The sequence below is a fragment of the Bos grunniens genome, chromosome 26, assembly GCF_055505025.1.
Source record: "Bos grunniens cultivar Pamir isolate PY7600 chromosome 26, Bosgru_T2T1.0, whole genome shotgun sequence".
Lineage (NCBI taxonomy): Eukaryota > Metazoa > Chordata > Mammalia > Artiodactyla > Bovidae > Bos > Bos grunniens.
In genome coordinates this window covers 18640335-18652857 of record NC_141190.1, presented here as the reverse complement: position 1 = coordinate 18652857, position 12523 = coordinate 18640335, and the positions used below count along the sequence as shown (strand labels likewise).

The window sequence follows — 12523 nt, the reverse complement described above, 5'->3', positions numbered from 1 at the left end:
TTTGTATAGTTCTTCTGTGTATCCTTGCCGCCTCTTCTTAATATCTTCTGCTTCTGTTAAGTCCATACCATTTCTGTCCTTTATTGAGCCCATCTTTGCATGACATGTTCCCTTGGTATCTCTAATTTTCTTGAAGAGATCTCTAATCTTTCCCATTCTATTGTTTTCCTCTATTTCTTTGCACTGATCACTGAGAAAGGCTTTCTTATTCTCACCTTGCTATTCTTTGGAACTCTGCATTCAGATGTTTATATCTTTCCTTTTCTCCTTTGCTTTTCTCTTCTCTTCTTTTCACAGCTATTTGTAAGGCCTCCCCAGACAGACATTTTGTGTTTTTGCATTTCTTTTTCTTGGGGTCGTCTTGATCCCTGTCTCCTGTACAATGTCACGAACCTCTGTCCATAGTTCATCAGGTACTCTGTCTATCAGATCTAGTCCCTTAAATCTATTTCTCACTTCTACTCTATAAGGGATTTGATTAGGTCATACCTGAATGGTCTAGTGGTTTTTCCTACTTTCTTCAATTTAAGTCTGAATTTGGCAATAAGGAGTTCATGATCTGAGCCACAGTCAGCTCCCGGTCTTGTTTTTGCTAACTCTATAGAGCTTCTCCATCTTTGGCTGCAAAGAATATGATCAGTCTAATTTCAGTGTTGACCATCTGGTGATGTCCATGTGTAGAGTCTTCTCTTGTGTTGTTGGAAGAGGGTGTTTGCTATGACCAGTGCATTCTCTTGGCAAAACTCTGTTAGTTTTTGCCCCACTTCATTCTGTACTCCAAGGCCAAGTTTGCCTTTTACTCCAGGTGTTTCTTGACTTCCTACTTTTGCATTCCAGTCTCCTATAATGAAAAGGACATCTTTTTTGGGTGTTAGTTCTAAAAGGTCTTGTAGGTCTTCATAGAACCGTTCAACTTCAGCTTCTTCAGCGTTACTGGTTGGTGCATAGACTTGGATTGCCGTGATATTGAATGGTTTGCCTTAGAAATGAACAGAGATCATTCTGTCATTTTTGAGGTTGCATCCAAGTACTGCATTTCGGATTCTTCGGCTTGGTACAAGTTCTAATTATTTCATTCTTTCAAACATTGTCTAGTTTTGCTCTTCCGTTCTGTAGATCTCTCATTTAGCTCCTCATTCTTGGGATTTTGATTCTTATTTGCTATTTATCTTTGTTTCCAGGCTAGTGTGAGCACTCTTTGAGCCTCTTTTCATCTCTAAAGGAGACAGAGACTGTCTTTTCTTTCTTTCTTTTTTTTGGGGGTTTGTTTTGGTCTTAGAACTTTTATCTTTGGATTTGAGTCAGAACTGTTGTCCTTGTGGGCACCTGCTTCACTGCCTTGGCTCAGTAGGTTCTTCCCTAAGCTTCTCCCTGGATGAAAAGTGGTTGATTGTTCTGTGCGCTCTGTATTCTGAGAGGTCCTGCTTTACCCCCGATTGTTCGTCTTGTGCTTTTCTGTCTTTTTGTTCTCAGATTCCTTGGGTGGATCGTTTATCTCTTATCCTCAGATTCTATGTTGTTTCATTCTGTGTACTTTGTATTTTTTCCCCTAAAATTATTCCTAACTACTTGAAGTTCTGTCTTCTACTATTATAAGTCCATCTGACCCAATCTGGTTTTCTCTCTTCTCAGTAGGAGTCACCACATCTTTTCTTGGAAATTATGATATATATACACACACACACACACACACACACACACACACACATATATATAGTTAAGGCCAATCCTCATTTTATGTGAACCGGCCCTTTGTTGTTTTCCTGTGAACTGTAAAATACCTCAGACCCTCAGATTTTCATTTAAACCCATCTACTTTTGATTACTTTTGATTTGCTTTCTGAGTATCCCTTCAGCTCATAGTATCTTTTTGGGGCAATGGTTTTTATGCTTCTTAAAATTTTTAAATTATCTGTTTATTTTTGGCCGTGCTGTATCTTGGTTGCTTTGTGTGGGTTTTTCTCTGGTTGTGGTGATCAGGGATTACTTTTTGTTGAGGTACACAGGCTTCTCATGGTGCTGGCTTCTCTCGTTGCAGAGCACAGGGTCAAGGGCGCTCGGGCTTCAGTAGTGGTGGCACACAGGCTCAGTAGTTGCAGCTTCCAGGCCCTAGAGTTCAGGTTCAATAGCTCTGGCACTCAGGCTTAGGTGTTCCATGGCATGCAGACTCTTCCTGGGGGCAGGGTTCAAACGGCCGTCCCCTGTGTTGGCAGTTGGATTCTTAACCACCAGGCCATCAGGGAAGTCCTGTTTTTTTTTTTTTTTAATGAAGTTTTAAAATAGATGATGTGGGCTGTCATATTCTTGTTTGGAGGACATTTCCTTTGGCTCTCTTCTGTAGTTTACCAAGGGAAAAATTAAACTTTAGATAACGTAATGTCTTTGTCATGAGACTCATTTTTGGAAAACTTCATTATGAAGTTTTTCAAATATGGAGAAAAGTTGAAAGATTGAAATAAAACTCTCAGATTCAATGAATGTCACCATTTGGCATATTTGCTTTATCTCTCTACGTTCATGCTTTTTATTTACTTTTTTTGGCTGAACCACTGACATGGTATTTTGTCCTTTAAAACTGAAGCATGACTATATCCGTCTACTCTTCTGTCTATTCATTGTATTAATTTTTGAGCATTTGATATTGAAACTCCAACTGAGAATCTTAACTTATCTAACCCCCCCCAAATAATTGTAATATATAGTAGAACTATATATAACTTTGCTCTGTTTTCCAAGTATGTAAATGTATTATCATTTTTTCATAATTCAAAAAATAAAAAAACAAAGAAAAAAGAAGTCAAATAGTAATACAGAAGTACCAATTAAGAAAAGGCATGCATCTCCTAAGAATACGAATATTCTCCTAATATTCACAGTATCATTATCACATCTAAGAGAATTTATAACAATTTCATATCAGCTAATGTTCAATTCATATTCAAATTTCACCAGCTGTCCATTGAATGTATTTCATAGTTTCTTTTTTTAAAAACATAAACTGATCAAGGCTCATGTTTTGCTTTATTATGTCACTTTTAATCTAGAATAATTACTGCCCTTTTTCTTTATGTCATTGATTTGTTAAAGTATTCAGGCCTATTGTGTTCAGAATATTCCATTTTCTAAATTTGTCTTACTGTTTTCTCAGGGTTGTTTAGCTTGTTCCTTTATCCTTTATCCCTTTCTCCGTGGCTCCTATAAACCACAAGTTGGGTCTAGAGGCTTGATTAGATTCAGATTAAGCATTTTGGGCAAAGATTCATAGGTGATATTTGTGTACAACGTATTGCATCATATTGCATCACATTAGGAGGCACAGAATGTCAGATTGCCATAGTGATGCTGCTTTTGCTAATTGCTGCCTCATCTCTCAATTATCAAGGTGCATTTCCCCTTGGCAGTTAGTAGGTCACCTGCAGGGTGATCACTGAGTGTAATGGCTTTAGCATCCACTGATAATCCTGCTGGCATCTGTAACTATATTGGGTATTACAAAATAGTGATTTTCTAATTCTATTATTTAATCTTTATTAGCTGACTTTAGTCCTTGGACAAGAGCTTTTCTTCTTTCTCTCTTATTTAAAAAAAAATTTTTATTTTTTGGCCACAGCATGTGGCATGTGGGGTCTTAGTTCCCCAACTAGGGATTGAACCTGTGTCCCCTGCACTGGAAGCGCAGAGTCTTAACCACTGGACCTCCAGGGAAGTCCCCTCTTACTTTCTTTTTTTATGAGTCCCTGTAGACTCATGGATTTTTAGTTATTCAAAGTGTTAGTCAATTTCTGTTGTTAATTTTGATATTCAAATTGTACTGAATCTGGACCATAATAGCCCTTGCAAGCTGTTTCCTGCTGTGTCTTTTGACAGGACTCCATTAGTCTTTGAGTGTTTCCATTCTGGCATAAATGTCCCCAGCTTACTTTGTACTTGCTCTGCCCTGGACCTGGAATCAATTATTTTCTTCAGGGAGTCCTAGATTATTCCACTGACACTGGGTGTACCTACTTATTGTTTCTTGAGTGATATTGCTCCTAGGCTCTTTGAAGGCAAGGAAGTAGATAAAAAAATTTTTTAAAAGGAAATCATCATTTCATAGTGAAAGTGAAGAAGCTCAGTTGTGTATGTCTCTTTGAGATCCCGTGGACTGCAGCCCACCAGGCTCCTCTCTCCATGGGATTCTCCAGGCAAGAATACTGGACTGGGGTGCCATTTCCTTCTCCAGGGAATCTTCCCAACCCAGGGATCGAACTCGGGTCTCTCGCATTGCAGGCAGACGCTTTAACCTCTGACCCACCAGGGAATCCCTAGATCATAGTAGTATTTCCAATTCAGATTTAACACTACAGAGCTTTCTTTTCCTTGACTTCTTTTGCTTTATACTTACATAAATTTTTACATTGCAAATTTTAGATTTTAATAGCATTTATATATGTTATTTGTTTTATCCTGCAATATAACAAATTAGTTTCAAAATAATGTAACTATTACTACTAATAATAAACTTGTGTATATCTGCTGATGGAAGTTTAATATTTCCTTACAGTTCCTTTTCCCTTGAATATATCTCACTAGGCTGTATACTGTATAGTCAGAATACAGTTTTTAAAAGTTGGTGGAATAATTCCTTTCTCTATGTTTACATTGTCAATTTGATATACAGATATGCTTATTTTGTTGTTGTTACTCAGTTTAGGGTTTGCTTTTTTTTCTTTTGGATTTATTTTTTTGAAACTGTGGTATGTTTACATCGTTCAAAAGTCAAAATTTCTTAGAAAAGTATACTTAGAGAAATTTGAGTTCTTTTCCAAACCATTTTCATTATTTTCTTAGTGTTTTGTTTTGTAAAAACATAAGTACTGTATCAGTTCAGTTCAGTCGCTCAGTGGTGTCTGACTCTACTGTATATATGTGTGTATACTCTTTGTTTCCTCTTCTTTCTCACTCAAGTACTTTATACACTGCTGTGTAACTTTTCCACTCAACAGCAGGTCCTGGAAAGACTCATATCAATTCATAAAGTGTTTCCCTTCTCTCCTTTTTAACTACTGCATAGCACTTCATTGTATGGATTATATTACTAAAAGCTTATTCAACCAACTTCCTATTAATAGACACCTGGTTGTATCTATTAGTTTTATCCAAGTATGTTTTGTATTTTTGGAGTTATATCTTCAGGATAGGTTTTCAGAAGTGAAATTTCTGGTTTAAAGGATAAATGAAAACGTAATTTTTTAAGATAGTGCCAGATTCTCTTCCATCGTGGTTATATTATTTATTCTTCTACTAGTATTGTTTCAGGGTACTTATCAGAGGATTCTCAGTAGTATATCAGTAAGCTAAATTATTCCTTTTCTGTTGTTACTCCACAGTAATTCAAAATGGTATTTTCTATACGGTGTTTCTAAAATGTGATTTAGGGACCACTTGAAATTTGTAAGGATTTGGGGGTAGTTTTTGTGAGTATAAACATTACTAGAGATGTATGTTTTGGTTCATTTGAAAAAAATTATATATACACACACATAGGTGCCACGTGTGATTTTTAAAACTATGGTCGTGTCTTCTCACAATGTTCCTGTTAGATTTCTTGAGCTATCTTTTTGGTGCAAGAGAAGTGACACTGTGAAATAAGGCATTTTGAGGATCTTTGGTTTTTCTAGAATAATCTGCCAGTCAGATCATTTTAAGAACCACTGTCCTCATGATCTGCAAGAATTTTAGATACTGCTAACCGTTTGTTCTTGATTTTCTTTTATGTCTTGCCCAGGCTCCTGCTTATATTCGGGAATGTGCCAGATTGCACTATTTGGGTTCCAGAACTCAAGCATCAAAGGTAAGAATAGAAAATTGCTCTTGGCCCAAACAAGGAGAGAGCTAATTTAGATTAGTGGAGATTTAAAACAAAGCATAGAATCAAAGTGAGACATAGGAAAATAAAATGTATAAGAAAAGTCTGTAAATAGCAACCTGGAATGTCAGGTCCATGAATCAAGGCAAATTGGAAGTGGTCAAACAAGAAATGGAAAGAGTGAATGTCGACATTCTAGGAATCAGCGAACTGAAATGGACTGGAATGGGTGAATTTTACTCAGATGACCATTATATCTACTATTGCGGGCAGGAATTCCTTAGAAGAAATGGAGTAGCCATCATGGTTAACAAGAGAGTCTGAAATGCAGTACTTGGATGCATTCTCAAAAACAACAGAATGATCTCTGTTCGTTTCCAAGGTAAACCATTCAGTATCACAGTAATCCAAGTCTATGCCCCAACCAGTAACGCTGAAGAAGCTGAAGTTGAACGGTTCTGTGAAGACCTACAAGACCTTTTAGAACTAACACCCAAAAAAGATGTCCTTCTTATTATAGGGGACTGGAATGCAAAAGTAGGAAGTCAAGAAACACCTGGAGTAACAGGCAAATTTGGCCTTGGAATACGGAATGAAGCAGGGCAAAGACTAATAGAGTTTTGCCAAGAAAATTGGTCATAGCAAACACCCTCTTCCAACAACATAAAGAGAAGACTCTATACATGGACATCACCAGATGGTCAACACTGAAATCAGATTGATTATATTCTTTGCAGCCAAAGATGGAGAAGCTCTATACAGTCAGCAAAAATAAGACCAGGAGCTGACTGTGGCTCAGACCATGAACTGCTTGTTGCCAAATTCAGACTGAAATTGAAGAAAGTAGGGAAAACCACTAGACCATTCAGGTATGACCTAAATCAAATCCCTTATGATTGTACAGTGGAAGTGAGAAATAGATTTAAGGGCCTAGATCTGATAGATAGAGTGCCTGATGAACTATGGAATGAGGTTCATGACACTGTACAGGAGACAGGGATCAAGACCATCCCCATGGAAAAGAAATGCAAAAAAGCAAAATGGCTGTCTGGGGAGGCCTTACAAATAGCTGTGAAAAGAAGAGAAGCAAAAAGCAAAGGAGAAAAGGAAAGATATAAGCATCTGAATACAGAGTCCCAAAGAATAGCAAGAAGAGATAAGAAAGCCTTCTTCAGCAATCAGTGCAAAGAAATAGAGGAAAACAACAGAATAGGAAAGACTAGAGAGCTCTTCAAGAAAATCAGAGATACCAAAGGAATATTTCATGCAAAGATGGGCTCGATAAAGGACAGAAATGGTATGAACCTAACAGAAGCAGAAGATATTAAGAAGAGATGGCAAGAATACACAGAAGAACTGTACAAAAAAGATCTTCACGACCAAGATAATCACAATGGTGTGATCACTGACCTAGAGCCAGACATCCTGGAATGTGAAGTCAAGTGGGCCTTAGAAAGCATCACTACGAACAAAGCTAGTGGAGGTGATGGAGTTCCAGTTGAGCTATTCTAAATCCTGAAAGATGATGCTGTGAAAGTGCTACACTCAATATGCCAGCAAATTTGGAAAACTCAGCAGTGGCCACAGCACTGGAAAAGGTCAGTTTTCATTCCAATCCCAAAGAAAGGCAATGCCAAAGAATGCTCAAACTACTGCACAATTGCACTCATCTCACACGCTAGTAAAGTAATGCTCAAAATTCTCCAAGCCAGGCTTCAGCAATATGTGAACCATGAACTTCCTGATGTTCAAGCTGGTTTTAGAAAAGGCAGAGGAACCAGAGATCAAATTGCCAGCATCCGCTGGATCATGGAAAAAGCAAGAGAGTTAGAGAAAAATATCTATTTCTGCTTTATTGACTATGTCAAAGCCTTTGACTGTGTGGATCACAATAAACTGTGGAAAATTCTGAAAGAGATGGGAATACCAGACCACCTGACCTGCCTCTTGAGAAATTTGTATGCAGGTCAGGAAGCAACAGTTTGAAGTGGACATGGAACAACAGACTGGTTCCAAATAGGAAAAGGAGTACGTCAAGACTGTATATTGTCACCCTGTTATTTAACTTCTATGCAGAGTACATCATGAGAAACGCTGGGCTGGAAAAAGCACAAGCTGGAATCAAGATTGCTGGGAGAAATATCAATAACCTCAGATATGCAGATGACACCACCCTTATGGCAGAAAGTGAAGAGGAACTAAAAAGCCTCTTGATGAAAGTGAAAGTGGAGAGTGAAAAAGTTGGCTTAAAGCTCAACATTCAGAAAATGAAGATCATGGCATCTGGTCCCATCACTTCATGGGAAATAGATGGGGAAACAGTGGAAACAGTGTCAGACTTTATTTTTCTGGGCTCCAAAATCACTACAGATGGTGACTGCAGCCATGAAATTAAAAGACGCTTACTCCTTGGAAGGAAAGTTATGACCTAGATAGCATATTGAAAAGCAGAGACATTACTTTGCCAACAAAGGTTCATCTAGTCAAGGCTATGGTTTTTCCAGTGGTCATGTATGGATGTGAGAGTTGGACTGTGAAGAAGGCTGAGCGGTGAAGAATTGATGCTTTTGAACTGTGGTGTTGGAGAAGACTCTTGAGAGTCCTTTGGACTGCAAGGAGATCCAACCAGTCCATTCTGAAGGAGCTCAGCCCTGGGATTTCTTTGGAAGGAATGATGCTAAAGCTGAAACTCCAGTACTGTGGCCACCTCATGCGAAGAGTTGACTCATTGTAAAAGACTCTAATGCTGGGAGGGATTGGGGGCAGGAGGAGAAGGGGACGCCAGAGGATGAGATGGCTGGATGGCATCACTGACTCGATGGACGTGAGTCTGAGTGAACTCCGGGAGTTGGTGATGGACAGGGAGGCCTGGCGTGCTGCGATTCATGGGGTCGCAAAGAGTCGGACATGACTGAGGGACTGATCTAAATATTTTTAGCTACGAAAGTACATTTTTATATAAGACATTCTTTGAAGTTCCTTGGTAAGGTAACACTGAAATGTCTAAAAGACCTAAGACTGTATGAGCTTAGAAAGCAATTGCTGCTGCTGCTGCTGCTAAGTCGCTTCGGTTGTGTCCAACTCTGTGTGACCCCATAGACGGCAGCCCACCAGGCTCCGCTGTCCCTGAGATTCTCCAGGCAAGAACACTGGAGTGGGTTGCCATTTCCTTCTCCAATGCATGAAAGTGAAAAGTGAAGTCGCTCAGTCGTTTCCGACTCTTCACGACCCCATGAGCTGCAGCCCACCAGGCTCCTCCATCCATGGGATTTTCCAGGCAAGAGTACTGGAGTGGGTGCCATTGCCTTCTCCTATTAACAAGATTACATATGGTTATTGAGCTTTAAAAGTGAGAAGTTAAAAAAATGTCACAAGCACTTTTTGATGATTTCTGTTTAGTCTGTCTTGATTAGAAACTTTAAGCTGTCATCTTATGCTTTTTTTCCTACTCCTGTTGGTTTTTACCTCTCATTCAGCAAATATTTGGTGTGACCAGGAAAACAGTATTTTATTTTAACTAGTTTAACTGGAGTGTGGTTTTTCTTAGAAAGTTGTTTTTATTTCTCTACTACTGCTGTGTAGTTATCACATATTGTCATGTGTGGGGAAGAGCACCAGCCAAGAACCAGTGAATCCGGTCTCCAAGATGGGTCTGTCACTTTAGTATCTAGATACAACTTAACTTCAGTTTTTACTTCAGTGAAATGGTAATAATGATACTTTCCCTGCTTAACCCATAGGATAACAGTGAGAAATATGAGATTAAAAGATGCTCTGAATAGTGGACTATTATATAAATATATTTTTTGATGGCAGTATTCTAAATGAATATAGGTTTTCTGGGCAGGTCATGGGAGTAGGCTATTGATACAGTCTTTAATTGTAGGCTTCTCTTTATCTGATGATAGTTTAGGTTTTACTTGTTCCTACTTCTGAGATGTACCCCACATCCCACCCTCCCTTTTTTTTTTCTTCCAGGGTTGGGGGAATCTGGAAACAAAGCTGGCAAGACGTATTAATTCACTTTTCTTTTAAATTTTCCATAGGATGATCTTGATCTGATAGCTTCATGTCAAACCAGGTCCTTCCAACTGGCAAAATCTCAAAAATGGAACCGGGTTGATTCCTGCTCTCATCAGGAGGAGACCCAGCAGCGTACGGAAGAGGCACTAAGAGAATTGTTCCAACACGTTCATAATATGCCAGAGTCGGCGAAGAAGAAACAGCTCATCAGACAGGTGCGGAAGGCAGGGAGGGTGACGGGCGTTAGGGTGTGATTTTTGCCTGTGGAATCACTAGGGAATAGTATGAACAATTTCATTTAGTTTTTGTCTTTTACTGGCCAAGCTTTGGTTTAGTCAAGAAAACAGACTTGTCTATGGACCCTCAGTGGTGACTTCTGTCTGCTGCCCGACTAGGGAAAGAGGTGGAGGCTCTTGGATTTCTTGAGTAAACAGAAGGATCCAGTGTGGTTAGTTTTTCTAAGTTGATCATGTACGACATTTAAGTCTGGCAAATAACCCAGTCTTTCTGAATCTCAGTCTTCTTGTTGGTAATTGTAATGCCCATGTTCCATGGTCGTAAAGATTAGAGAGAATCTATGTAAAGTGGCTGGCATAGCAGGACAGAAGTGGTAGCTCTCACCAGGAAGTTGTTTGCAGTCAGAAAACACGAAATCAAGAGCCTAGTCTGATGCTTATTCTAGTGGCTAAGTTTGTTTATTTTGGAGCTGTGGGAGCAAAATTGGGTCTCTTATTTGCCATCTTGAGACTCAGAGTGTAAATACTGATGACATGGTTAGTTTCTTTCTCAGGAAATTTATTTTGTCTCAACCCTTCTTGAATTTTAGCTAAACAGGCAAGGTCAGCCTCTTGACTTCTTATTCAACTGGGACCTTCTTGGGGGATGAGTCTGTGTCTTTATTTTTATTTTTTATAGTTTATCTCAAGCATGGGGCCAGACAAAAACAAGTGCTCCGAAAATGTTGAACTGAACTGTTCTTAACAGTTGACAAAGTCCTTTAAGAGAAATTTTTCTTTCACTCTCTTTGAAGTTACTTTGAGATCTAGCAAATTGTGCTGTGACTGGAATTTTATGGCTGAGTAATACTACAGATTTAAAGCAGTTTTATGGTTTAATTCTTGGTAGAAACTAAGCCAGTAATTCAGGTAGGACAAGTGTAAATGACTTATCTCATCAAGAAGACTGAGGTCAAAGATAATACAAAGGAAAAAACTAGCTTTAGTTTTGCTCTTCTTAGAAAACTGGAAAATTATAGAGAAGGATTAAAAGAAAATAAATCACTCATCCTACCAGGGTTTACATATTGGATATTCTTTCAGTCTGTTTCCTATGGATATATTTTGACATAGTTGTGATCGTATCATATACTTTCATTTCTCCCTTTTTCATTAACCATTACAGCATAAGTGTTTTCTCATGCATGCTTGTAAACTCCTTGCCTACATTTAAAATGTGGCCATTCATTTTTGAAAAAAAGCTATAACTTTACTATTCTCCATCATTATAAAAATAACGAATACTCACTGCAGAAACATTGGAGTCTCCAGAAGAGTGTCAAGACGAAGTTAAAAATCATCTATAATCTACTGGTCACATTTTGAAGTATTTCCTTCTTGTATTTCTTTCCATGAATATATATTTCATATTTTTTTTGCTTAATTGAGGTAAAAATATATATTCCATTTTTAAAATACCCTACCCTTTTCATATAACATTATAGCAGAATATTTTCCATGTCATTAAAAGTCTATAAGCATTTTTAATGCTTGTATATTTTATTGTATATAACCTGATATATATAGTTTGTCCTCTGCTGCACATATTGGGGAAATTAGGCATTTTTTTACTTTATACATTTTTGTTCATAAGTATTCTCTTTGCAGATTATTTCCTAGAAGTGGCATGACCAAAGGGTATGCATTCTCTGGGGGAAGCTGGTACAGCTACTAGGTTTCTTTTAATACATAGGTCCCTTCTCTCCCCTTCCTGTTTTTTTCTCCCTAAAAATTGCTGAAGCTTGTTTGTTTGACTAAACTTTTAAATTTGAAATGATTTAGATTTGGAGAAAAATTGCAAAGATAGTACAGAATTCCCACATACCTTTCACCTAGTTCCTTCTAATGTTAACTAGTGTTCCTCCTTAGTTGTCAAAACTAAGAAGTTAACATTAGTAATTACTATTAACATTGCAGACTTTATTTGGATTTTACCAGTTTTAACACTAGTATCCTTTTTCTGTTCTAGGGGCCAGTCCAGATACCACATTGCGTTTAAACACACACATACTCATCCTCCTGCTCTCTTTGCACTTGATTTGTGAAAGCAGGCAGATTGTTTGTCTCCTACAGTCAGGATTTTGCTGATTGCATTCCTGTGGTATTATTTAAGATGTTCCTTAGTCCTCTGTATTTGCTGTAAACTGGTGGTTAGATCTAATTCTAGAAGCTTGATCTGATTCCAATTTTATTGCTTTGGGGTATGTAGTATTTAACTTATCCTCAGGCTAATTTAATAAAATTTGAGTTCTTGGTGGCATAATTTCTGCCTTTGTGATTTGCTTGCCAACCTACTAATCCATGTATGTACACATTGACTTATTCCTGGACGTCTCTGGGTATTTACATTTAGCTATTAATTGTCACAGAATGCTGT

The 12523-nt window shown here is 38.1% G+C and overlaps 1 protein-coding gene across 7 annotated transcripts in view; it reads left to right on the top strand.

The window, feature by feature from the left end:
- Positions 1–12523, top strand: part of ARHGAP19 (Rho GTPase activating protein 19) — a 70520-nt gene that overhangs the window by 46379 nt on the left and 11618 nt on the right. For all 7 annotated transcript variants that reach the window (XM_086379372.1, XM_086379370.1, XM_086379374.1 and 4 more), the window contains exons 7-8: positions 5768–5833; positions 9895–10086. In XM_086379372.1, the coding sequence (XP_086235498.1) occupies positions 5768–5833; positions 9895–10086 (258 nt within the window). The remainder of the gene's footprint in view (positions 1–5767; positions 5834–9894; positions 10087–12523) is intronic.